A 27902-nucleotide genomic window follows, 5' to 3' on the forward strand; every position below is an offset into this window, starting at 1 on the left:
GTGCTGCGTAATGGAGTGAGCTCCCGTTACTTGTCCCAGCTTCTGCCAACCTAGCAGTTCGAAAGCACATAAAAAATGCAAATAGAAAAATAGGGACTACGTTTGATGGGAAGGTAGCATTATCCCGTGCACCTTTGGCGTTTATTCATGACATCTATATGACTACAGGGACGTCTTCAGACAGATCTGGCTCTTTGGCTTTAAAATGGAGATGAGCACTGCCCCCTAGAGGCGGAAACAACTTGCACACATATGCGGTGGAATTTTTATCTTACCTTAGTGTTATTATTTATTAGGTAAATTTATATTGTCGGCCATTTCACATAGATATGGGTGTATGATCTTGAATTGTGTACAGAATTAAAATTACAAAACAATATAATATACATTTCCTGCTAATCATACTCCCTGGCTATGGATGACCTCATGTAGCCGAATCCAGTGGCACCAATGTAGCAGCCAAGGATGTGGCTTCTTGTTCCTGATCAATACTTGAGTGGAACCACCCATGAATATCTCCGGGACCGCCTGCTGCCGCACGAATCCCAGCAACCGAGTAGGTCCCACAGAGTTGGCCTTCTCCGGGTCCTGTCGATGAAACAATGCCGTCTGGTGGGACCCAGGGGAAGAGCCTTCTCTGTGGAGGCCCCGGCCCTCTGGAATCAGCTCCCCCTGGAGATTAGGACTGCCCCCACTTTCCTTGCCTTTTGCAAACTTTGCAAACTCATCTATGTCACCAGGCATGGAGGAATTTATTTATTTATTCATTCATTCATTCATTCATTCATTCATTCATTCATTCATTTATTAGATTTGTATGGCGCCCCTCTCTGTAGAATTGATATATCCTTGGCTGCCTTGACTTTATGTATGGTATGTTTGGGTTGTATGACTGTTTTTAATAGGGGTCTTTTAAAACTGTTTTTAACATTGGATTTGTATATGATGTTTTATTTGTTGTGAGCCGCTCCAAGTCCTCGGAGAGGGGCGGCATACAAATCTAATTAATAATAATAATAATAATAATAATAATAATAATAATAATAATGTAGGAGAACAGTGCTGTCCAACCACAATTCTTACAGCTGCTCCAAAAGGCCCTTCTATAGTCAATGGTACTGAAGGCCTCCATCAAGTCAAGCAGAGCAAGGATGGGTGCATTATCTCCATGCTGCTCCTGCCAGAGCTCATCTAAAAGCATCACCAGTGCTGATTTAGTCCCACATCCAATTGAAAACCAATTGAAAGAGGTCTAGGACAGGGGTAGGCACAGTTGGCTCCTGTGGACTTCAACTCCCAGAATTCCTGAGCTTATCAAACCAGTTCAGGAATTCTGGGAGTTGAAGTCCACATGTCATAGAAGAGCCAACTTTGCCTACCCCTCTTCTAGGATAAGAGGCTTCATTCATGACCCACTAAAACTGCTGAATCGCTACCTTCTCAACAATACTTGACACTGGCCTCACATAATCAGTTCCAGATGGCTGCAAAATGCCCTGTTCATAACATGTTTACACATACTTGAAATCAGGCGTGTCTAACCTGCAGCTCACAGGCTGCATGCAGCCCTGGACAGCTGGGAATGCGGCCCAACAGGATCGTAAACTTTTTGACATTTACACACACACACACACACATTCTTCTTCATTCAATGCAGCCTAGGCAAATCAAAAGGTTGGACAGGTCTGTTCTAAATGTTTTCTAACTGTTTCTGATGGTGTGTCTCTTCCTATCAGATAGTAATATTTCTTTATTTGATTTATTTCTTTGGACTTGTATGCCACCCAACTCCCAAAGGACTCTGGGCGACTCACAAGTACACATTAATATAATATATAAATCCCCTTAAAAACAGTTCAGAACATTTAAAACCAACAATAAACCATAAAAGCAGTTTAAAAACCATCCATGCACTGGCCAACATATAACATTGGCTCAATAAATCCAGGCTGAAAATCCAATCTAGTCTAAAAATCATTCCAGACCCCGAATCTAAACTGAGCTTTTTAATATATATATAAAGCAGAATAGATGTTAAAACAATGATCATATATCTTGAAAGAAATTGAGCTATTTGCCAAGGATTCAGGCAAAAAGTATCACGAATGAAATACTCATCATTCCCATGAAATGAGCCTGTTGCCAGACCAAGTGTATATTGAGATGTGGCCAAAAGTATTGTTACCCCTACCCATTTCCCCCAAGAACTCCAGTTTGCAGTGAAATAAGTTGGTAACTGGCAAAAGTAAATGGCATCCACCATTCTTTTTTTCATAATCCATAGAGCAGACACCATGGCAAATGATGAATGTCTGGCATCCTTCATTTGCAAACTAGAGCTTTCTGGAGGGCAAGAATTAGATCAGAGTAGGTTGAAACACATCCATTCTGGTTTGCTAAATTAAAATCCATTCTGAGTTGACTCTGTTCTACCTTAGAATCTGGACTTGGCCAATGCAATGCAAATGCCTGTAACATTTGAGTTAAATTGTGAGCAATATTCAAAATCCAGTATTGGAACACTTACAGTATTTCCACATAGGCTTACCCAGTTATATAAGTTTCATTTCTATCCATCAGATCAGGACAGCCAATTTGATCTCCTTTATTGCAACCCTAGGAATGATCTAATCACAATTACTTAAAATGACTACATGTTATTTTTTTGTCTTTTTGAAATGGTAACACCCAAATCTATCCATATTCAATAGTTTAAAAAACCCAAAGACTGAAAGTGAAGCTCAGGAAAAATACAATCTCCAGCCTATCCACATGTGTGGCATATTTCCTATATTCTCCCACCCTTTGAATCGTTGATCATCTATCTTGTCTTCACCCTTTCCAAAATTGTGATGTGCGTTGTTTGACTTCCTAAACACTTGCCCATCCTTGCCCTGGATGATCGGAATAACATACTTAAATTTGCAGAAATCTTGTGAAATACATGTGATGAGTGCCATACAGTGCCAAATGTGTTAAATATATGGAGCAACATGTTATTGTTACACCTTGAAAGTTTTTCAACACATGACCTTAGTAAGCCCATTCTTCTGCATGGTTTCTCAATAGTATCAAAGCATCAAAGAATGGCCATACTGTGGTTGCTCCATATTGGCTTCTATTAATGTATGAGCAGAGTAATCCTTGTTTACCAAGATTGTACACACAGAGAAACATTTAGATTGAGATTAGTTGTGAATAACTACTCAGCCACATACAGATATACTAACTTAAAATAATGTTTACTTTGAGAAATAACATATCCAGATAAACATCCAAAATCATGCACATAATAGTCAGAATAACAATCCCAATATTATTAAGTGCAAAGTCTTTCTTACCATTTGTCTTTGTCATAATAATCAGTAAACAAAGATATCAAGCCTAAACACATTTAGCTATAATATATAACTACAATTCAGAGAGATTGCAGAAAAAATGCATAGCAAACCTAACAATGAGTAGCCATTAAGAGTGAGTCACTTAGACAAAGAGGAACAGAGAGGGTGACTCAGCTCCCTCTTGTGGAAGTCTGTAACACCTGCAGCCAATATATTGCCAACCCAACAGTTATGAACAGAGTCCTAACAACTTCAGGTATGCACTTTAAACCTCAGAGCTATGTGATAATAGCTATAAATGGTGCCATTTAAAATACTCTTTTGAGATCTTGGTTACAAGTGTTCCCTTTGCTTATTTTAGATAACAGAATAACCGAGCTTGAGGGGATCTTGGAGGTCTTCTAGTCCAACCCCCTGCTCAAGTAGAAGACCCTATAAATTCCAGACAATTAGCTGTCCAGTCTCTTCTTAAAAAACCTCCAATGATGGACACCCACAACTTCTGAAGGCAAGCCATTCCACTGATTAATTGTTCTCACTGTTAGGAAATCTCTCCTTAGTTCTAGGTTGGTTCTATTCTTGCTAAGTTTCCATTCACTGTTACTTGCCTTGCCTTCTGGTACTTAAGAAAATAGGTTGACACCCTCATCCTTGTGATAACCGTACCGAAATACTGTTATCATATCACCCCGAGTCCTTCTTTTCATTAGACTGGACAAACCCAATTGCTACACTCATTCTTTATATCCTTTAGCTTTCAGCCCTCTAATAATCTTTGTTGCTGTTTTCGGTACTCTTTCCAGAGTACCAAAAGTGGATGCAGCATGCAAAAATGTGGTTTTTACTAAGGCTTTATAAAGTGGTACTAATAAATACATTATGTGATGTATACTGATCTGCCCTCAGTCTTCTATGTTTCTATGATCTTGATTCTATGCCTCTGTTAATGCAACCTAGGATTGCATTGGCTTTTTTGTCTGTAAATAATGTAAATAATGTATGGGAAATATGGTACATTGTTCTGCATGTTTCAACTGCCCGTAATTACAGGGTAATTAGTCCAGGAAGACACACACCACATGATAAAAGGAAAACCCAAAAGTTTTTATAAACAGAAAAACAGAAACAGCTCCCTTTTTAAATGTCAAAGGGATTTTCTGGTACACACAAGGCACAGGTTAAATGCAATCCAATTGCTCACCCAATAACTGGGAAATTGAGTCCAATTCTAAAGTCCAGAGAGTCCACACACAATCTTGAACAGCTCAAAAACCACAATCTTGACGAAACAATGAATCAGATAATCTGCCACAAGGCTAAAACACCAGGTTGCACTTTTATCTGTAGCACTAATTACAACAGCCCCACCCAACCACAGGTGGCCTCATTTATCTCCTGTAATAATCCTTCAGTTGTTGTCTCCTATGCATCACTTTACACATGCATGGATGTGTCATTAATTCTTGTTCAGAATCCAGGGATGATACAGATGATTGATCTCCTCCTGGGCTGTCTGCCAAACTCCCCTCTTCCCTGTCACTCACGCTTCCTTGGTCAGAGGAGGCTTCGTTGGCAGATTCCATCGGGAGCAAAACAGGCCTGCAGCATGTGGATGTTTCTCCCACATCCACCTGCACATTCCTTGGGGCAGGGGCTGGGCCAGAGCTAACCACAACAGTACATACATAAAACAGTGTATCCATAATATAATACAAAAAACCTGTGGTCCACAAGTAGTTGTAGAATTACAGTTGAGACACTTCTAGGCAGCTTAAAACATGATGTGGAAAGCTAGGATCTAGAATTGGATATTATCCATGCAAACACAACTTCACCAGCCCTGAACTGAAGGAAGGAAGGAAGGAAGGAAAAATGAAGGGCATTTGCAACTGTAACATCATAATTCCTTTCTTTCCTTAGGCACCTCTTTCAAAAGGGTTCCTTTATTTTGAGGAACTGAGGGAATGTTTGTTTATTCTTCCTAACTGCTTAACAGAAATAAATGTACTGGTGAGGGCAAAAATCACAATGCTCCTCCCTGCAAGGCTTTGTTGCTGAGGAATTCCCCAGACACATATCTGGATAAAGTCTAGACTAGCTGCCTGATAGATATTAAAAGTAATGTTGGTTAAGTTAGGGGTGTTAGACTCACATCATCATGATGCATCGGGACTTTGCCCCCTTTGCTAAACTGGGTGTGGGTGTAGCCAGCACGTGAGGCATGAGCCGGAAGTTTGACAGCCCTGGGTTAGATCTTGTGCCGGTGCCTGGAGGCTGTTGGGGTCTAGATGGGTGTCAACAGACTCAAACTCAACCCTGATAAGATGGAATGGCTGTGGGTTTTGCCTCTCAAGGACAATTCCATCTGTCTGTCCATCACCCTGGGGGGAGAATTATTGACCTCCTCAGAGAGGGTCCGCAACTTGGGCGTCCTCCTCGATCCACAGCTTACATTAGAGAACCATCTTTCAGCTGTGGCGAGGGGGGGTGTTTGCCCAGGTTCGCCTGGTGCACCAGTTGCGGCCCTACCTGGACCGGGAGTCACTGCTCACAGTCACTCATGCCCTCATCACCTCGAGTTTCGACTACTGTAACACTCTCTACATGGGGCTACATTTGAAGAGTGTTTGGAAACTTCAGATCATGCAAAATGCAGCTGTGAGAGCAATCATGGGCTTCCCTAGGTATGCCCATGTCACACCAACACTCCGCAGTCTGCATTGGTTGCTGATCAGTTTCTGGTCACAATTCAAAGTGTTGGTTATGACCTATAAAGCCCTTCATGGCATCGGACCAGAATATCTCCGAGACCGCCTTCTACCACATGAATCCCAGCGACCGGTAAGGTCCCACAGAGTTGGCCTTCTCCAGGTCTCGTCGATGAAACAATGTCGTCTGGCGGGACCCAGGGGAAGAGCCTTCTCTGTGGTGGCCCCAACCCTCTGGAACCAACTTCCCCCCGAGAGTAGGATGGCCCCCACCCTCCTTGCCTTTCGCAAACTCCTTAAAACCCACCTCTGCCATTAGGCATGGGGAAATTGATTCCCCTGGGCCGTTCCCGCTTTACGTAGGGTTTGTATGAGACATATGATTGTTTTTTATATATTAAGGTTTTAAAATTGTTAACTATTGGATTTGTATTGTTCTGTTGCTTTGAGCTGCCCCGAGTCTTCGGAGAGGGGCGGCATACAAATCTAATTAATAATAATAATAATAGTAATAGTAATAGTAATAATAATAATAATAATAATAATAATAATAATAATAATCATCATCATCATCATCATCATCATCATCATCATCATCTTTGGTGTTGAGCTTTTTTGGGGCTGAAGGAAAAAGAGATTTTTGAGGACTTCATTATTATTTTTTTCATAGCATGTCCATGATTTTAGATAGCAGTGTGTCTCTGCACATTTCTGTTTATGATAAAACAGAAAATATATGAAACTTGACTATCTTTCCAGTTCATAAAAAGTTGGGACATGTTAGTGAAGATCATATTCCTCCACATTCTGTGGATGTAAGTCTATTTTGTTAAATTCTCAGCATTTCTTCTTTTTCTATGTAAGAAGAGTATGATGGTAAGCATGTCCATATTATCTATGCATATACAATCAGAGTAATTTTGTTTAATTTAGGTTAGGGACCGCTTAAAATGAAACAACAATTTTACTGCACAAACACACTAATGACATTTTATATCTGGCACATTCCACAAAATAGAATAGACCTACAATTTCAAAGTCCTAATTTAGGCAAAACCAAAGTAACAAAAACACCGACCAGAAATTTATTTTCTGATCAATTTTGAGAGTTGGAAATTATTGACTAGAAGGAAAATAAATGTAAAATGCACACAACCAAAAAATAAATGGTCATATATTATAGCCTAGTAAATTGTTGAAATCCAGGCAGATAATCCGTAATTATCTACAAGTAAGATGTCTTTCAAACATAGACATTATATTAGGCTTATTTCTATTTCTCGAGCCTAGTCTACACCTTTCTCCACCATTTTTACAACTTTAGCAGTATTTATACAAACACATAAACATGTTTGTGTGTTTGTGATAAGAGAAGGGGGGAGAAATTTAAAAATGTCTCATATGAAAGAATTCATTCATTGCACTAAGAATAATCTAGTTGCTTGTGTTTTGTTTGGTATGTTGACTTATAAATGTCTCAGCACAATGTATAAACCCTGCCAATTGTGGTTCATTCAATAGACCATAGTAGTATCCTATTTGGTAGCGGTGGCTTTTGTTAGTATAGGGTGAAAAGTATACATGGACTTCAGGATGCTATCAATGATAACTTATTCCACTTGTCATTGGATCTATTTCCCTGAGATGAAGAACAATGTTTTCTTGGTCTCTTGTTCTGGCTACTGTCAATGATATATGATTATATATAATTTAGTAGATACCTGCATAAAACAATGCGCAATAGAAACCACTAGATGGTAGTATTGTAGACAGGAATACTGAAAGCCTTATTAATCATGACAAATTACTCAAGGATGTTGAATCTGACCTAGTCCTTGTGAATTTTGGCATATGCTTGTGGTTTTGTTTCCAATTCACGAATTTGTTAAATTGCTGAGCATATATACCATCTTCAGAGCGTCATTTTTAAAAGAGACCCAAAGCTTCCAGTTCTCAAGAAGTCCTCTTTTCACTCAGGGTCCCAATTTTTGGCATCTGCTTTCATTTTCAGGAGCCTGACTAGGTGGCTCAGTGGCTAAGATACTGAGCTTGTCCATCAGAAAGGTCAGTGGTTCGAATCTCTCGCATAGGTCTCCCGCATGAGCAGAGGGTTGGGCTAGATGACCTCCAAGGTCCCTTCCAACTCTGTTACTGTTAAAGCAGTGGGGAACTATGGCTCTTTTCAGGTAGGGTAGAAGAAATTCTCCCAAACTCCTTGAGGGATGTCTGCCTCCCACTGTCAACAGATAATAAAGCTGGGTTGCTAGATCAGGGGCCCAGTTTCCTTTTTTATCCTAAGAAAAAAAGCACAAAATTAAGAAAAGAGAAGAATAAAAACAAATGAATTAAAATTTCTTCCAATCAATTGAAAGAGAAAATAATAAGGGGATCCCATGATCCTGAAAGAACTGTCATAATAACAATGGTCATAATACCACTGTCATAATAACACTGGTCAACACACACACAAAAAATCATCAGCAATGTCTGTTTTATGAAATTTGATGTGCTGATTCCAAAAATATGCTTAGTTTTGCTCTATCACATAAAGCTTCTGATATAGAAGCATTTTTGTTATTTTGTTTTTTCTATGTTTTCAATGTACGTGGTAATTACTGTTTTCTTATTGTCGCCAGTATATTTCCTATACAGTACCTTATAATAATGTTGCTGCTCCATGGAAACTATGCCTGCTAACAAAAAACTATATACATTTTTGAAATCAGAACAAAAAAGTGATTCAGAAAATACAAGGTCAACTGCGATGATTACAAAAAAATATTTTTTTGTATACCCGTGTTACTGTTTTCTAAATGTTGCCAGTATATTTCCTATACCTTATAATATTGATGCTGCTCCATGGAAACTATACCTGCCACAGAAAAATTATATACGTTTTTGAAATCAGAACAAAAGAGTGATTCAGAAAAGTACAAGGTCAACTGCAATGATTACAAAAGATATTTTTAATAGACCTGTGTAATAAGAGCACTACAGTTATGGGTTGTCACATGCTTTTCTTGCAGGATTGTGTGAGGTGGCTCCCTAAATCTCCTAAGCTACATGGGAGCCATAACTGGAATTCTCAGGGCTCTCACTGGGCTTCTCTAAAGGGAAGGGAAAATATTCAGGGATCGAAACTCTACAAATTCAGCTCGGTCAATGAAAACTGGAAGGAAGGGCGAATCAGCCCTGAGCAAGAAGCTGAAAGATTGGAGGATCCGGATGAAGATGTGAGTTGTTCTTATTATGGTTTGTCTTGTAGCCAGCCAGATGTTTAGACTGGATTGGGGATTTTTATTAAAACTGTCCAGCCCTTCTTAAGGAGACAGCATAGGTAGATGTTGTGCTTTAATACTATTAAAGATTCTTGAAGATGCAAGCTGTTCCAAGATTTTAATTATTAGATTTGTTACCATGTATTGTTTTTATCACTGTTGTGAGCCGCCCCGAGTCTACGGAGAGGGATGGCATACAAATCTAATTAATAATACTAATAATACTAATAATACTAATAATACTAATAATACTACTACTACTAATACTAATAATACTAATACTACTACTACTACTACTACTACTACTACTACTACTACTAATAATAATAATAATAATAAAGCTGCCTTTGGCAGTTTCTGATTTTGTCAATGCAGACGGTGTTCAAGTGGTGCTCCAGTTTTGGGACTGCCCCCAAAGTAGCCATGACTAGTGGTCCTACCCAGTGAAGAGCTACCAAAATTTTTATTAACACATTGTGGGCCTGGCTTATGCAGGACGCCCTGCATTTTCTATCAGTGGAAATTGGGAGCGCTGGCGTGGAGCTCCATTTTCACTACCCCACTGTGTCCCCCCACATCTGGGCAGTAGCCCACCCCTGGTACTAACCAGAGGTAGGTTTCAGCAGATTTCAACCAGTTCTGGAGAAACTGTAGCGGAAATCTTGAATAGTTTGGAGAATTGGGATATACTCTCCCTGGCTGCCCCCCCCCACCTATTCTCTGCCTCCCGAGTCCCAGGAGATTGGGAGGAAATGGGGATTTTGCAGTATCCTTCACCGATCATGCCCACCAAGCCACACCCACCAAGCCACGCCCACCAAGCCACGCCCACCAAGCCACACCCACCAAGCCACACCACGCCCACCAAGCTCACAGAATCGACAGTAATGTTCCTACCTCTGCTTCTTTTTGCTACAGTCGTTCTATTTCTGTTTCCAGGTCTTTGTATTTTTTTTTTATATTGCTCCAGTTCTTTTTCTTCTATTCCCCAGACACTGCTGTGTCCACTCCCGAGACTTTTTTTGTCTCTCTTATTTATTTCATAAATTTATTTGTCATCTCTCTGGCCATGGGGCTACTCTTTAGATGGCACTACTCTAATTCTTATCAACATGGTTAAGTCTGTGTTAGGTGCCTGTCTGTTCGGATTATTATTCACCATGATAACCATGTTTGATTGATTTAATATTAAAAAGTAAAATCAAGTTTAAGTGTTGCACTAATATCACTCTTTTTGGTGTGTGGGTATGTGCAGTGAGTGAGATCCCTGAAACGTGATTATAAAACACGAGATGTCCATGGCCACAAAATTTCCTGACTGAAAGGGAAAGGAAAAGACACACTAATTTGAAATCTGAATTGATCTCTTTCTGCCAGACACCATTTCATGCAAAGATTAATATAAACACAATAGTAATATTCTCTATACAGTATTCTAGAGAGAGAATATGTTATACTGTACTATTATATGTATTAGTATGGCCCTATAGAGGAAATCCAAGCTTTCTGTTTCTACTTTAGATATAATTTCACCAACACTCCGCAGTCTGCATTGGTTGCTGATCAGTTTCCGATCACAATTCAAAGTGTTGGTTATGACCTATAAAGCCCTTAATGGCATCGGACCAGAATATCTCTGGGACCGCCTTCTGCCACACGAATCCCAGAGAGCGGTTAGGTCCCACAGAGTTGGCCTTCTCCGGGTCCCGTCGACTAAACAATGTCATTTGGCAGGACCCGGGGAAGAGCCTTCTCTGTGGCAGCCCCTGCCCTCTGGAACCAATTTCCCACAGAGATCAGAATTATCCCCACCCTCCTTGCCTTTCGTAAACTTCTCAAAACCCACCTTTGCCATCAGGCATGAAATATCTTCCCCAGGCCTATATAATTTATGTATGGTGTGCTGTATGCATGTTTTTTAAATTATGGGTTTTTAACTTCGTATTATTAGATTTGTATTGTACATTGTTTCTATCACTGCTGTGAGCCGCCTTTAAGATGTGGTTAATCTATGATTAAGCTATGGTGTGTGAAAACAGTCCCACGAACTGTACTTGCTTCCATTAGTCATAAAAAATGACTAGCCATAGTTAGAATTATTCAGAGGTTACAGTAAGTTTTAGTTATTGTAGAAAAACAGGAAAATACTACCATTAACTTGATATATTCATGAAAATCACTTTTTATAGTCACAGCATTAAGTTTTTACTTTTGTGATGTGTACCACCTACAGTTCACACTTTGGAAATGCTCATTTAATGTTTTATTATGTCCTATGTGTTATGTTTGTTTGTTTTTTTCTTTTTTATAATCAGTAAAAATTATTTTTTTAAAAAAATAAAGGGAAATACTACCATCAACTGATCTTATAGGCAGGTATACAGAATCTTAGTTAAAAGGGATAATATAGGTCAGGAATCCTAATCCTCAGTGCAGAAATTTAAAATATTTGTCATTTGCAAGTGACTCACAAAGCCTCCGCTTGAACACAACAAAAAGTTCTCCCACTTCTCTGAGTAACTGGGTGCGCTGTCAGACAGATGGTATGTTTACGATGTTTCCTCCCCCCCCCATGTAATATCTGCCTCTTTGTAATGGTATGCGGGTGTGTCCTTGAGAGACTGGGCGAAGAGAACCTGCCAAGGGTACAATATGATAAGAGACACTGTAGCCTGCAGCTGGATAATGGGTGGAGCAAGGAGCTCTCTGTGCTTTCTCAGACTGTACAGGAAAAAGGGCGGAAGGGAAAAAGTGTACTTCAGATTTGAAAGATCTGCCTGGCAAGCCAAACCAGATAGGAAATGGAGCCAGATGAGTTAATTCTATTTTATCATTAAGCTATGTTGACAGAATCTTGAAAGTTTGAAAATACATTTCTGTCCCCCCCCCCAAAAAAAACTTGACAGCCTGAGAAACTAGAGAGGATCTCTTATGAGCCTCTTGCCTCGCCCAGGCTATCTATCTATCTATCTATCTATCTATCTATCTATCTATCTATCTATCTATCTATCTATCTATCTATCTATCTATCTATCTATCTATCATCTATCTATCTATCTATCTATCTATCTATCTATCTATCTATCTATCTATCTATTTATCTATCTATTTATCTACCTACCTATCTACCTATATATCTCTCTCTCTCTCTCTCTCTCTCTCCATCTATCCATTCATCCATCCATTCATTCATTCATTTATTTAGTTAGTCCAATACAAATTGAAAGTTAAAGAGAATAAAAACATGTAGTAGTAAATATCAAGGAAAGGTGTTCTGTCAGGCTCTCTGGTAGACTCATCCCAAAAATGAACAGGTACAAATTTCAGACACACACACGTTTGAAAATTCAAAACAATGTTCTTTATACCGAAAATTCACTTAAACCAAGCCCTCTTTTGGTATAGCAAAGAGCACTTGTCTCCAACCAAACTGGTAATTTGTACAAGTCCTTTATCAGTTCTGTGATACTTAGCTTGCAGCTGTGAGGCAATTAACAGTCCTTCTTTCACAAAGTGAAACACACTTTGCTCTGGTTTAGTTTCAAAGTGGGGAAAAATCAGCACACAAAAAGTCAAAGTCAGTAAAGCAGTCATGAAACACAAGGATCAGATAATCCTCCACAATGGCCAAACCCACAGGCTGCTATTTATAGCAGCCTCACTATTTATCACAGCCCCACCCAACCACAGGTGGCCTCATTTTCTTTGATAATAATCTCTCAGTTGTTGTTGCCTATGCATCGCTCTCCACATGCGTGGCTGTATCATTAACTCTTGTTCTGAATCCAATGAGGAGCTAGATAATTGATCTCCTTCTGAGCTGTCTGCCACACTCTCCTCCTCCCTGTCACTCATGTCTTCTTGGTCAGAGGAGCCTTCATCAGCAGATTCCACTGGGGGCAAAACAGGCCTGCATCATGTGGATGTCTCCCCCACATCCACAGTCCTTGGGGCAGGAGCTGGGCCAGAGCTAACCACAACAGAAAGGATAGAAGAAAAGATATGAGAATAGAACACTCAATGAAGAGTAGAGGAAAGGATATATGAATGGGAGAAAATATATATAAAATATAGGAGAGACAATTGGACAGGGGACGGAAGGCGCACTAGTGCACTTATGCTATGCCGTCTCTTATCTGACTGTTCTCTTTGCTCAGTCTCCTAAGTTCATTCGCACATACCATCAGACTTTCTGTGATTTAAATTCATTTCCTGAAAAGAAGTCTTCAGCTTCTATGTGACAACCTTTGTGGTATTAGAAATCGTATCTAAATTCAATCACTTTTTCTCAAGGCTACACATAGCCTGCCATCTCTTTTAATCTTTCTTCATAGAATTTAAATTTCTAGCACCCGCTTGTCCTTCTTCTGAACCCCTTTCAATTTCTCCGCAATCTTTGTAAAATCCAAAATGCCAAGAACAGAGGGGAGAGAGGGGTCTGACTGAAGGAACAGTCTTTCCCCGTTTGAAGATTATTTTTCTAACGATGAAACCTAAAATTGAATTTGCCTCTTTTTTTTGTTTTTTTTTGCACCTACATCATGCCTTTGATTCATATTCAGTTAGCAGTCAATTATATTCCATATTTCCCCCTCCCACAGGTATTACCTAGTAAGATGTTCTCGTTCAATTTCTTTTAAAGGGAAGGAGATTGCTTTTGTTTCTATTCAATTTTATTCCATTACTTTCAACTCACTGCTCTAGCCTAACAAGGGCGTTTCAAAATTTATTTCTATCTTCTTTGGGTATCAGCTCTTTCACACAATTCTGTTATCATCTGCAAATTTGTCATTCTTTATCCAAGTCCTGAATTTTTTAAAAAATCCTGATGAGTACAGTACCTAGGATTATATTTCATTTGATAATTGATTATCACCTTTGGGGTACAGTTTTCAAACCAATTATGTATTATCTTGCTAGTTAATGACTTGTTAATGGAAAAGCCAGAGTTTATGTTGACAAATGCTTTGCTGTAATTAAGAGACACACAGAGAGAGCATGAGAATGAATATATTATTTGTTGGATGGAGACATTTTCCCTCCTCCACAGTTCTTCAAGATTCCTGGTAGAGAATCTGAAAAAGGTTCACCCAGACCATCGGCTGCATTCCTTCCCTTTGAGTGTTGCTCAAACACGTTTCCATCAACCTTGGTTGAATATGTGCTTACTATTCCAGCTGCTTCCGTCTTGTGCTCATTCATAATTGGTTTAAGGAAAATTCTGCATGGACTGAGACCCCGAGAAAGTATTCAGGCTGCAAATTCCTTCTCCTGGAGAATTGTAGAATTCCAGAGAAAGGCTCCCAGAAATCAAAATAATAAATAAATAATAATAAATAAATGGTGGAAGGTCTTAAGCATAAAACATATTAGGAAAGACTTAATGAACTCAATCTGTATAGTCTGGAGGACAGAAGGAAAAGGGGGAACATGATCGAAACATTTAAATATGTTAAAGGGTTAAATAAGGTTTAGGAGGGAAGTGTTTTTAGTAGGAAAGTGAACACAAGAACAAGGGGACACAATCTGAGGTTAGTTGGGGGAAAGATCAGAAGCAACGTGAGAAAATATTATTTTAATGAAAGAGTAGTGGATGCTTGGAACAAACTTCCAGCAGACGTGGTTGGTCAATCCACAGGAACTGAATTTAAACATGCCTGAGATAAACATATATCCATCCTAAGATAAAATACAGGAAATAGTATAAGGGCAGACTAGATGGACCATGAGGTCTTTTTCTGCTGTCAATCTTCTATGTTTCTATGTACCTCTTGATAGTGACCTATTTATTCAGTGACTGCTATATTTCCTACCAGGAACCGATATCTAAATTTTCCGGGAGCCTCTTTTCCACGAGTGAGAGCATTAGAGGTCAGAGCAATGCAAGGACTCCACTTGGACAAGAGAGGCAGAAGATTCCCACAAAATCCAAACACTGTCCATCCACCAACCATAAGCAGCAAGTTGCAAATCATGTTGCAACGGAGGGCAAAAAGGCCTTGAAGCAAAGTGAGGACCGAATCCCAGGTAGCTCAGAGGCTGCCCAGCCGCTCTTAAAGGTAACTCATTGGTGGGAATTTTTAGTTAGACCAGGGATGTCAAACTGGATTTCTTGGAGGGCCGGATCAGCATTGTAGTCCTTCTCCATGGACTGGCTGGTGTATGTGTGTGTCTGGGGGGCGGGGGTAGGGAGGGAAAGGCGCATCCCGCACCACTCTGCTGGCCAAAACATGGTGTGAGTGGGTGATTGTGGCCCTCTCATGCCCCATTTTTGGCTTGGCTGGCTACCTGCAGCACCCTGCCAGCCAAAACCTACCCAGGCACATTTTGGCTGCCAGAGGCACCGCAAGCCAGTCCTTTGCTATTTCCAGACTAGTTCTGCAAACCACATTTAAGCACCCTACAGGATGGATGCGACTGCAGGCTTTGAGTTTGATACCCATGGTTTAGAAAATTAATTCATTTTTCTTTTCAGTTTAGAGGAGGCTCACTTGCTGACAATCTAATGCAGTCTGCATGTACTGCTTCTAAAGTAGCTTTCCCCAACCCATAGACTCCAGACTACTGGACTACAACTCTGGTTTTTTCAACTGACCATGATAAGCCTGGAAATAATGGGAGTTGCCTTTCAGAGTAGGTGGCAGGTGTCTGGACAGGGATGGGTTTTGGAGGATTTGTCCAGGTTTTAAACTAGCTTGGGTCTTCCATCTTTATCAGTACAGTGATACCTCGTCTTACGAACTTAATTGATTGAGCTATGCTGTCTGGAGCATTCTGGGAGTTGAAGTCCACAAGTCTTAAAGTTGCCAAGTTTGAAGACCTCTGCTGTAGAGATTGTAGGTGTGAGGACAGATCATAAGGCACTTTTTTCAGTGCTGTTATGACTTTGAGCAGTTGTAAGTCGAGGACTACCAGTATTTATAGGACTCATTGTTCCACTCACCATATCTCTATAGAGTGTTCGGAAACTTCAGATCGTGCAGAATGCAGCTGCGTGAGCAGTCATGGGTCATCCCAGATATGCCCATGTTTTATCAACACTCCACGACCTGCACTGGTTGTCGATTAGTTTCTGGACACAATTCAAAGTGTTGGTGATGACCTACAAGGCCCTACATGGCATCGGACCGGAATACCTACCGGACCGCCTTCTGCCGCATGAATCCCAGTGGCCGATTAGGTCCCACAGAGTTGGCCTTCTCCGGGTCCCGTCGACTAAACAATGTTGTCTGGTGGGTCCTAGGGGAAGATCCTTCTCTGTGGCAGCCCTGGCCCTCTGGAATCAACTCCCCCCGGAGATTCGAACTGCCCCCACCCTCCTCGCCTTCTGCAAAACCCTGAAGACCTATCCATGTCGCCAGGCATGGGGCAATTAATGTATCCCCTTTTCTGACCATTAAGAGTTATGTGTGGTTGTGACTATTGTAGTAATTATAGCGGGGTTTTAGTCATGGTTTTTAATTATTAGATTTGTATTGTATTGCTCTTTTGCTGTTGTGAGCCACCCGGAGTCTTGAGAGGGGCGGCATACAAGTATAATAAATTATTAATTATTATTTAATTGTTATTAAGACAGAATCTCAGCAGTAGCAGTTCCTTATTCCAATAATGAATATACTTCCACATAACCAGGACTCTCAGATTGCTTTCATTTCATAACCTTTTCTGATTTTAGTATTGCTCTCTTCTGCCCTTTCTGCTGCTATCAGGGGGCAGTCATCACATGAAATTAAAATCTGGAAATTTGCCTTGAAATGTTAATAAAACTGGTTCTGCATGTGATGAGGTAGTTGTGAGGAATCGGTGATTCTCCAGAGGTTGTTGAATTAAAACTCTCAGGAGTTCTAGCTAGCATGGTTTATGGGAAGAGGTGAACTTCAGCAGTAAGTGGAGAGCTGAGATACTTTGCTTTTAGCAGAGAAAATGTCAGTTATTCAAAAGGATTAATTTAGGAGAGAGGGCTAAAAAACCTACACCTTGAGCATAGGCTAAATCAGCAGCATGTTCTTAAAAAATGGAACACGGAGGTTCATTTATGAAATGGCATCCGATTACAGAAACCTTGTGTGAATTATGTTTATGAGGTTTCTGCTAGTATCTTATTTTAAAGTGATTTTTGAGGAAAGTACAGATTTTAGCAATGAATCTGTAAAGGTCTTTTTTTAATCGCTCACTGTTGCAAACATTCCAGATTAAATTGTCCCAAAGCTGTGAGTACAAATACACACAAAACATTATTTTAGGGCAGCAATGGTGAACTTATGGCACACCTGCCACAGGTGGCATGCGGAGCCATATTTGCCGGCACATGAGCTGTAGCTCTAGCTCAGCTCCAATGCACATGTGCGCATCAACCAGCTGATTTTCAGCTCACACAGAGGCTCTGGGAAGGTGTTTTCGTCCTCCAGAGGGCCTCCGGGGGATGGGGGAGGGCAAAAAAAAGAACATCTTTCAGCTATGGCGAGGGGTGTGTGGCCCTATCTGGACCAGGACTCACTGCTCACAGTCACTCATGCCCTCATCACCTCGAGGTTAGACTACTGTAATGCTCTCTACATGGGGCTACCTCTGAAGAATGTTCGGAAACTTCAGATCGTGCAGAATGCAGCTGCGAGAGCAATCATGGGCTTTCCCAAATATGCCCATGTTACACCAACACTCCGCAGTCTGCAATGGTTGCCAATCAGTTTCCGGTCACAATTCAAAGTGTTGGTTATGACCTATAAAGCCCTTCATGGCATCGGACCAGAATATCTCCGAGACCGCCTTCTGCCACGATTCCCAGCAACCAGTTGGGCCTTCTACGGGTCCCATCAACTAAACAATGTCATTTGGCGGGACCCAGGGGAAGAGCCTTCTCTGTGGTGGCCCCGGCCCTCTGGAACCAGCTCCCCCCAGAGATCAGAATTGCCCCCACCCTCCTCGCCTTTCGTAAGCTCCTTAAAACCTACCTCTGTCGTCAGGCATGGGGGAATTGAGATATTCCTCTCCCCCTAGGCCTATACAATTTATGCATGGTATGTTTGTGTGTATGTTTGGTTTTTAATAAGGGTTTTTAGTTATTTTAAATATTAGATTTGTTATATGCTGTTTTTATTATTGTTGTTAGTAAGTAAGTAAGTAAGTAAGTAAGTAAGTAAGTAAGTAAGTAAATAGAATGAATGAATGAATGAATGGATAAATAAATAAATAAATAAATAAACCCACTCCTATATAAAGCTGCTGTAAATGTTCCTCCTTTATAAACAATTATACATGTATTTCAAAATCATTCTTACAATGTTCAATACCACCAATTCTTTTATCTGCTTTAAACTTGAACTATCTTCTTCATGGCAAAGTGCAACATATCATCCCTTGGAGCATTGCTTATTCTCAGAAATCTTGTATTTATTCTACCTATTTTATCAATTTCGGCTCATATCCTCATCCCATGAGAAAAAGAATTTAGAAAGCTTTGATAACCTTTTCTCTAAAATCTTCACCAAGTCCCCTGAAACTGCTCTGAATATTTTGGGGGCCTCAGGCCAGTTGGCAGTGCCAGGTTTTAATTGCCGCCTCCTTTGGTGACTTCAGCGCTGTAGGGTTCATGACCAGGCACACAGCTTGAATTCTTTTACGTCTCACATACGTTGAGCTCCTGGTATTACGTTTCTGTGATTTTCTTTTTACTGACTTTCTGTCCTGCGGAGACAGTGAATCCTTCCTTCCTTTTGTACTGAATACTGCTGTTCAAGTAACCTTCTTCTTAATTTCAGCAGTGTATTGTGTGTTCCTAACTGTCTGCCTAGTGGGAACGCTTGCTTGTGCTTCAGGAGTCAATTTTCATTATAATTTTCCTCCAGATTACAATTTCTGTGTGCAATCAAATGGGAATCTTGGAATTCAGCTGGCAGGAAGGCGGGGGGATGGGTGTGTGTTGGGGTTTCGGTCTTACCTTCCTGTCAGTTTGCTTCCTGATGAATGTACATTGCGTGCTGCATGGGTGGACATGCGCAGTGCTAAAAACCCAGCTTCTGCACATGTACAGAAGCAAAGAAACAAACCCCAGCTTCTGCACATGCTCAGAAGCAAAAAACAAAATGGTACTGCCTATGGCGCCACCAAGAGAGCCAGTTTGGGGGTGTGGCAAGCCTGGGTCGCTGCTGGTTCCAGCGACCCAGACCGCCAAATTACTACTGGTTATATATATTTATAGGACTCATATATATATATGTGTCACATGGTTTTTTTTTCTGAATTTGAAAATTAAGGGAGATTAGGATAGTTCTATTTTGGCCTTATTTTGGCCTCATCAGCTAGCCATACCCACTGGGACTTGAACCTGCAACCTTTGCCTTGTAAGGCAGAGAATTATCCTCTAGGCTACAGTATCCAATCCCTTCAGCTCTGAACCAGGGAAGGGTTACATATTTTTGTGTCAAATCACCCTGGTGTATTGAAGGAACAATACAGCTCCTTATCTGCCTCTCGGCCCAACCCAGGGCCATTTCCAAGGCAGTTAATTTTATTAATAGCCGACAATTCTATCTGTATGTGTCACATGTTTTTTTGCTGAATTTGAAAATTAAGGGAGACTAGGATAGATCTATTTCGGCCTTATTTTGGCCTCATCAGCTAGCCATGCCCACTGGGACTTGAACCTGCAACCTTTGCTTTGTAAGGCAGAGAATTATCATCTAGGCTACAGTATCCAATCCCTTCAGCTCTGCACCAGGGAAGGGTTACATATTTTTGTGTTGAATAAATATTTATTTATTCATTTATTCATTTATTCATTACTTTGGTATGCCGCCCCTCTACGTAGACTCGGGGCGGCTAACAACAGTAATAAAACAACATATAAGAAATCTAATATTTAAAATAACTAAAGATAACTATAGAGCTGGTCCGAACTGGGAGGAACCCACCTCTGTAGAAAGGGCTGGTCTTCCTTTAAAGAGGTGCATTCCTGTCCTCTTCTATAGTATTTATGGCTTAGTTTTGCTAGCCCATGTAAGTTAGATTCCATTTTTTATCTTGTTTACAGACCGACCCCAAAAGCTGCTTTCCATAGCATTTGAGACAATGTCTCCCCGGGTAGCTTAGAACTTCAAGTATATTATATGTATTTCAAGTAGATATACTTTTACAATTAGCTGAGATGACATTGCTGCTTTCTCATTCCTGTTCTCAGTTACCTTCATATTAATATTTGGTCTATAGATGGTTGCAATGTGTCAGTAACAAGTTAACAACCCTGGCTGTCCGTGACATGAGTTGCTTCAATAAGGTTGGAGAAAGCAAATCAAACAGATTCAGATGTTCATAATACTATTGCCCCAAAATTTGTTCATCGGTATACAGTGATACCTCATCTTACAAACCCCTCGTCATACAAACTTTTCGAGATACAAACCCGGGGGTTAAGATTTTTTTGCCTCTTCTTACAAACTATTTTCACCTTACAAACCCACCACCGCCTCCGGACTTCCGTTGCCAGCGAAGCACCCATTTTTGCGCTGCTGGGATTCCCCTGAGGCTCCCCTCCATGGGAAACCCAACCTCCGGACTTCCGTGTTTTTGTGATGCTGCAGGAGAATCCCAGCAGGGGAATCCCAGCATTGCAAAAACGAGCGCTTCGCTGGCAACGGAAGTCCGTAGGTGGGGTTTCCCAGCGAGGGGAGCCTCAGTGAAATCACGGCATTGCAAAAACACAGAGGTCCGGAGGTGGAGTTTTGAGGACTTCGGTGTTTTTGCGATGCTGTGATTTCACTGATGCTCCCTTCGCTGGGAAACCCCACCTCTGGACTTCCGTTGCCAACGAAGCGCCCATTTTTGCAATGCTGGGATTCCCCTGCAGGATCGCAAAAACACAGGAGTCCGGATGGGGAGCCTCAGGGGAATCCCAGCAGCGCAAAAACGGGCGCTTCGGCTGGCAAAAGGGGTGAATTTTGGGCTTGCACGCATTAATCGCTTTTCCATTGATTCCTATGGGAAACATTGTTTCATCTTACAAACTTTTCACCTTAAGAACCTCGTCCTGGAACCAATTAAGTTTTTAAGACAAGGTATCACTGTATTTTGGTGCACAGCCTAAGGCAATTGGCAACTTAGAGGAACTTGGCAACTCTCAATATCTCTTAATAAAAGATGGGACTCTTCTACTGCCAAGTTAAATTATTTCTGGAATTTAAAGAATAGGCATATTTAAAGTTTAAATGTGTTTCTCCAAAGAAAAGCATTTGTTGCAATAATGACAGATAAAACATTATGAAAATGCATCTAAGAAATGCCTGGGGGTGTTTGGTGCAGTTATGAGAACAAGGCTGTTGATAACAAATTAGTATAAACTGTTTGGAATGTGATTTCATTTCATTTCTCTTCAATTCATTCCATCTTTCTACTTTAAATGATACATTTTGTAGAATTGCTGCTTTTTATAGACTACATCCTGGGTTTTTAAAATGTTTACAATTAATTCTCAGGTCCACAATGTTTTTCCCCTTGGGAATCTTAGCAGCATCCAAAACTAAAAATTGTCCTGTTGATTTAGATCAGATGCATCTGAAGAAAAAGTGTTGGAGATGTAATAGATTTGGTGTCAGCTGTCAGTTTATGGTGTTTGAATGTGACTCCCCCCCCCCCCAAAAAAAGCATCTATAGATTTTTTTTTAAAGGTTGATCTGATTATAATTGCAAGAATCTTGGCTCTGCAGTCATGATTTATTTTTTAATAGCTGAGCAAAAGTGTGCAAAATTCTTGTTTATCAGGGCATATGTAAATTCTGTGTAATGTTTAAATAGCGTGGAGACATTCCCATTCAGGAGACACTCTCCTGTAAAAAATTGCATATTAACCCATATGTGAACCTTTCTTTTAAGATCCTATTGTTGTTTTCCACACCACCACAGCTGCAATTCTTCAATCCCCCAAAAGCAATTAGAAGGCAACCTCCTCCTATTGCCTTGGGGATGTCAAGGGTGCTTTCAACTGCTCCAGGACTAGCATTAATTAAAATTACTCCCTCTCACCTTGTTGCTAAAAGAAAATAAACATAGGTTGCTTAAACACTGTCTGGTATGAGCACTTGCCTGACCATATGCAGAAAAATCTCAATGGCATTTATTGGGGGCAGTGAAGAGGTCCTTCCTTCCTTCCTTCCTTCCTTCCTTCCTTCCTTCCTTCCTTCCTTCCTTCCTTCCCTCCCTCCCTCCCTCCCTCCCTCCTTCCTTCCTTCCTTCCTTCCTTCCTTTATTATTTATTCAAGAGTTGTAAACCTAATCCTACGTAGCTTCTGCTCTGGCAATCTCTCACTACTTACCAGAGCTTACAAAACTTTCGCCAGACCCATCCTTGAATACAGCTCATCTGTTTGGAACCCATATCACATTTCAGACATTAACACCTTTGAAAATGTCCAAAGATACTTCACCAGAAGAGCCCTTCACTCCTCCACTCGAAACAGAATATCCTACGAGACTAGACTTTCAATCCTGGGCCTAGAAAGCTTAGAACTAAGATGCCTTAAACATGATCTAAGTATTGCCCACAAGATCATGTGCTGCAACGTCTTGCCTGTCAGTGACTACTTCAGCTTCAACCACAACAACACAAGAGCACACAACAGATTTAAACTTAATATTAACTGCTCCAAACTTGACTGTAAAAAATATGACTTCAGTAACCGAGTTGTCGAAGCGTGGAACTCATTACCGGACTCCATAGTGTCATCCCCAAACCCCCAACACTTTACCCTTAGATTATCCATGGTTGACCTATCCAGATTCCTAAGAGGTCAGTAAGGGGTGAGTACAAGTGCACTAGAGTGCCTTCAATCCCCTATCCTATTGCTTTCCTATATCTCCTAAATCTTTCTTCTATTTCTATATCTCTTCTTCTATTCTTTCATTGATATGTTTTATTCCTATATCTTCTCTTCTATTCTTTCTTAGATATATACGATTACAGCAATAGAGTGGTCACCGCCTGGAACTCATTACCTGACTCTGTTGTTGCTTCCCCCAACCCCAAAATCTTCAACCTTACATTATCTACAATTGACCTCTCCCCTTTTCTAAGAGGTCTGTAAGGGGCGTGCATAACTGCACTTTTTTGCCTAATGTCCCTATCCTAATGTCTTATTATCCTTTCTATTACTATGTTCTACTTATGTTATGTTATGTTAATATGTACTTATAATACTATACTTGCTTGACAAATAAATAGACAGACAGACAGACAGACAGACAGACAGACAGACAGACAGACAGACAGACAGATGGGAGAGATGGAGAGTGAGAAAACAATACCTGAATACAGACTGATGATTTATTAAAAAGAAAAAGGTATAAATATGTATATAGAAACGATAAGGAATATGGATTTAGGCACTGATTTTTGATACGTTTATAGGTACATGCATTGACATTTGTATAAATATATGTGAAAAAATAAAAAAACTTTTAAAAAAAAAGAAATACAAAGAACTAGTGTTATTTTCAGACTGGCATAGAATTTGGGTGGAAGTGTCCCCTGTAAAACTCTATGGTCCCTTTCAGATATATATCCAGTTTAAAAAATTGGTGATAGAATTAGATAAAAAATTGTGGCTAAACAGATGTGTAGTATAACTTATAAAACATCTACAATGTCACATTTTAAGTCATTGAAACGCTCAAGGCTTGGAAATTCTGAAATCAGTCAAAGGTTCTTGGTTATACCTTGATTGGGTTTTCCAATTCCGAACTTTGGTTAGGTAATGGAATGTCCACCTACAGCAGCAAAAGGGGAAGATTTGGCCATTCAGAACTTCCCAGAGGGAGGCCTGGATGAAGAGACCCTACAGTCCTGAGCTGAATGGGGAGGAGGAAAGAGGTGCAGGACAGTATTGGGTTCCTACCTGGACGAGAGGGGGGGCAGCATTCCGGTAGTGAAAATGGAGCTGCCTGTGCAGTTCTGGGTGACAGCGGGTGGGCACATGCGCCCAAGTGAGATTTTGTTTCTGCACATGCAGAGGAAGCAAAATCTCATGAGAGGACATGTGGGCATGTGAAAATTAGTAATTGCTGAGATTTCAGCAATTTGTGGTGATTTTTTGCTTCCATGCATGTGCAGAAGCAAAATCTCACTCAGGTATGTGCGCACTATAGGATTGCAGAACTATGTGGGAAGCGCACTGGTAAGTGGAATCTGCCATTGGTTGTTGTGGTTAGCTCTGGCCCAGCTCCTGCCCCAAGGACTGTGGATGTGGGGGAGACACCCACATGCCGCAGGCCTGTTTTGCTCCTGGTGGAATCTGCTGATGAAGGCTCCTCTGACCAAGAAGACATGAGTGACAGGGAGGAGGAGAGTGTGGCAGACAGCTCAGAAGGAGATCAATTATCTAGCTCCTCCTTGGATTCAGAACAAGAGTTAATGATACGCGGAGAGTGATGCATAGGCAGCAACAACTGAGATTATTATCAAAGAAAACGAGGCCACCTGTGGTTGGGTGGGGCTGTGGTAATTAGTGAGGCTGCTATAAATAGCAGTCTGTGGGTTTGGCCATTGTGGAGGATTATCTGATCCTTGTGTTTCGTGCCTGTTTTGCTGACTTTGACCTTTGTGTGCTGATTTTCCCCCGCTTTGAAACTAAACCAGAGCAAAGTGTGTTTCACTTTGTGAAAGAAGGACTGTGAATTGCCTCACAGCTGCAAGCTAAGTATCTCAGAACTGATAAGGGACTTGTACAAATTACCAGTTTGTTTGGAGATGAGTGCTCTTTGCTATACAAATAGAGTGCTTAGTTTATTTGAATTTTCGGTATAAAGAACATTGTTTTGAATTTTCAAACGTGTGTGTGTCTGACTTTTTTATCTGTGAATTTTCGGGAGGATTCTACCAGAGACCTCGACAGAACATTGGTGTAGGCTAGTCACACATGGAATCCCTTCAGATATATTTAGTGGCTTAGAAAATTATATAGCTTTAGTTTGGAAACTTTCTGTCTATTAAATGTAAACAGAGATATTATTGGGCTTGATTGGATCTCAATGAGTCATCTCTGGCCTTGAACCTGACAGCTCTATGGTTTTCCTTGACCAGAAAAATGATATTTATTTATTTATTTATTTATTCATTCATTCATTCATTCATTTATTTAATTTTAATGCCGCCCTTCTCCTTAGACTCAGGGTGGCTTACAACATGTTAGCAATAGCACTTTTTAACAGAGCCAGCATATTGCCCCCACAATCCGGGTCCTCATTTTACCCACCTTATAAGGATGGAAGGCTGAGTCAACCTTGAGCCAGTGATGAGATTTGAACCGCTGACCTACAGATCTAAAGTCAGCTTCAGTGGCCTGCAGTACAGCACTCTACCTGCTGCGCCACTCCAGCTCCATGAGAGAAGAGCTGCTTAGAACAGATGTTCAGCGTCTCATACCGTTTGTGACTTTGGGAAATTGGTTTCATATTTTTTTCCTTATAATCTCACTATAAATCTTAACATGGTGCCCAGATGTCTAGGGAGATTCTCAATTATCCATGTTGTGGTTGTCCTAGAGGTGCTTTTTCAAAAGGAAACTGGACTTTTTGTTTTTTCTTTGAAGACGCTTCTCACCTAAGAAGTTCTGATAATGATACCCCACTTTCCGAAATAAATCAAAGTACAGTGATACCTCGTCTTACAAACTCCTTGTCATACAAATTTTTCAAGATACAAACCCGGTGTTTAAGATTTTTTTGCCTCTTCTTACAAACTATTTTCACCTTAGAAACCCACCACCGCTGCTGGGATGCTCCGCCTCCAGACTTCCGTTGCCAGCGAAGCACCCGTTTTTGCGCTGCTGGGATTCCCCTGAAGCATCGCAAAAACACAGAAGTCCAGAGGTGGGGTTTCCCATGGATGGGAGTCTCAGGAGAATCCCAGCAGCACAAAAACGGGCACTTCGGCTGGCAAAAGGGGTGAATTTTGGGCTTGCACGCATTAATCGCTTTTCCATTGATTCCTATGGGAAACATTGTTTCGTCTTACAAACTTTTCACCTTAAGAACCTCGTTCCGGAACCAATTAAGTTTGTAAGACAAGGTATCACTGTATTCTCACTGTTTTGATTATGCTTGAGAAATAATTTCTGCTATTTTCCCCTTTCTTTCCTGTTCCGTCTTTCCTCTTCCCACTCTTTAGGATGTCCTTATTTCTGAATCCAACACACATGATTCTGGTCCTGTTGACACACCATCAAAAAGTGGCCTAATAAACCATGTCAAAACAGTAAGTAATGGATAAAAAACTAACAAGAACGTTTGAAGAGAGAGTATCACCAATGTAGAAGAGACACAATCACTGCAAATTTCTTCTCATTTTGCCCCAACTATGAATGTTTTAAGGCCTTTGTCAACCCCAACTAGATGATAAGGAAGCATCTATGTGCTGATCATTACTAATTTTCACATGATTCATTTGTTCAAAATCTTTCAGTGTAGTGCAAATTCCTCAAATCCTGATGAACAAATTTAAAAAAAAAGTTTAGCCAATTGTTCTCATAGTAGAAAATAGAGAATGAAAGACTCTGAAACCAGACTGAAACCAATATGAACTATTTTTCACCTGCCTGAATTAGGACGTTGCTGAAGCTTTGAAATTCATCATTTCTGCACATTCCTAATTTGCATCATCTTATAAATTTACCAGGTATTATATATTAATAATTAAAAGATTGGCATCTTTCTTAAAAAAAAAAAGAGTTGTAAACTTGAGAAAGACTATGATTCATCCACACATAAAAGCCAGTATAGATAGTCCTTGATTTGTGAATGGTTGCTTAGTGACCATTTGAAGTTAAGGCAGACCTCAGAAAAGCTACTTATAAACAGGGGTGGGTTCCTAGCTGGAACACTAAATTGAGGCCACCACTGTGGCTTGTGAGTACTTGTGGGGGTGGCACGATTTTGCTTCTACACCTGGGGAGATAGCAAAATTGCGCGTGGAGCCACAGGTATGCCCATGTTTCAGCGAGGGTTTTTTGCTTCAGCACATGCTGAAACACAGGCACACCTGCAGCTCCGTGCGTGATTTTGCTATCTCCACATGTGCAGAAGCAAAATTGCACTGGTCCCGGAAGCACTCACGAGCCGTGGCAGTGAGCCCAATTTAGTGTTCCGACTGGAGCCCATCCCTGATTACAACATAGACACAAAGATATGGCTGCTGTAGCAGCCCTGAGGTTGTTCGCCTTACAACCAACTATCTATCTATCTATCTATCTATCTATCTATCTATCTATCTATCTATCTATCTATCTATCTATCTATCTATTTATTTATTTATTTTTAATTATTATTATTATTTTATTTGTCAAACAATTATAGGGTGGTAATTTGTACAAATAAAACATTAGATAAATAATGATAAAAAGTAACAAAAGAAGACAATAGGACAGGGACGGTAGGCACAGTGGTACACTTATGCCCCCCCCTTACAGACCTCTTAGAAAGGGGGAGAGGTCAATTGTAGATAGTCTAAGGTTAAAGGTTTTAGGGTTAGGAGTAGAAACCACAGAGTCAGGTAGTGCATTCCAGGCGTTGATTACTCTGTTGCTGAAGTCGTA

General features: G+C 40.5%; 1 protein-coding gene across 1 annotated transcript in view; it reads left to right on the forward strand.

Annotated features, from left to right (window-relative positions):
* The first annotated feature begins 2294 nt into the window (after positions 1-2294).
* The window catches only part of MLIP (muscular LMNA interacting protein), a 122485-nt gene continuing 96877 nt past the window's right edge, over positions 2295-27902 (forward strand). The window contains exons 1-4 of the mRNA XM_070763313.1: positions 2295-2367; positions 6809-6864; positions 9076-9282; positions 15144-15386. Coding sequence (XP_070619414.1) covers positions 2295-2367; positions 6809-6864; positions 9076-9282; positions 15144-15386 — 579 coding nt within the window. The remainder of the gene's footprint in view (positions 2368-6808; positions 6865-9075; positions 9283-15143; positions 15387-27902) is intronic.

Source organism: Erythrolamprus reginae, chromosome 1 (assembly GCF_031021105.1).
Source record: "Erythrolamprus reginae isolate rEryReg1 chromosome 1, rEryReg1.hap1, whole genome shotgun sequence".
Classification (NCBI taxonomy): domain Eukaryota; kingdom Metazoa; phylum Chordata; class Lepidosauria; order Squamata; family Dipsadidae; genus Erythrolamprus; species Erythrolamprus reginae.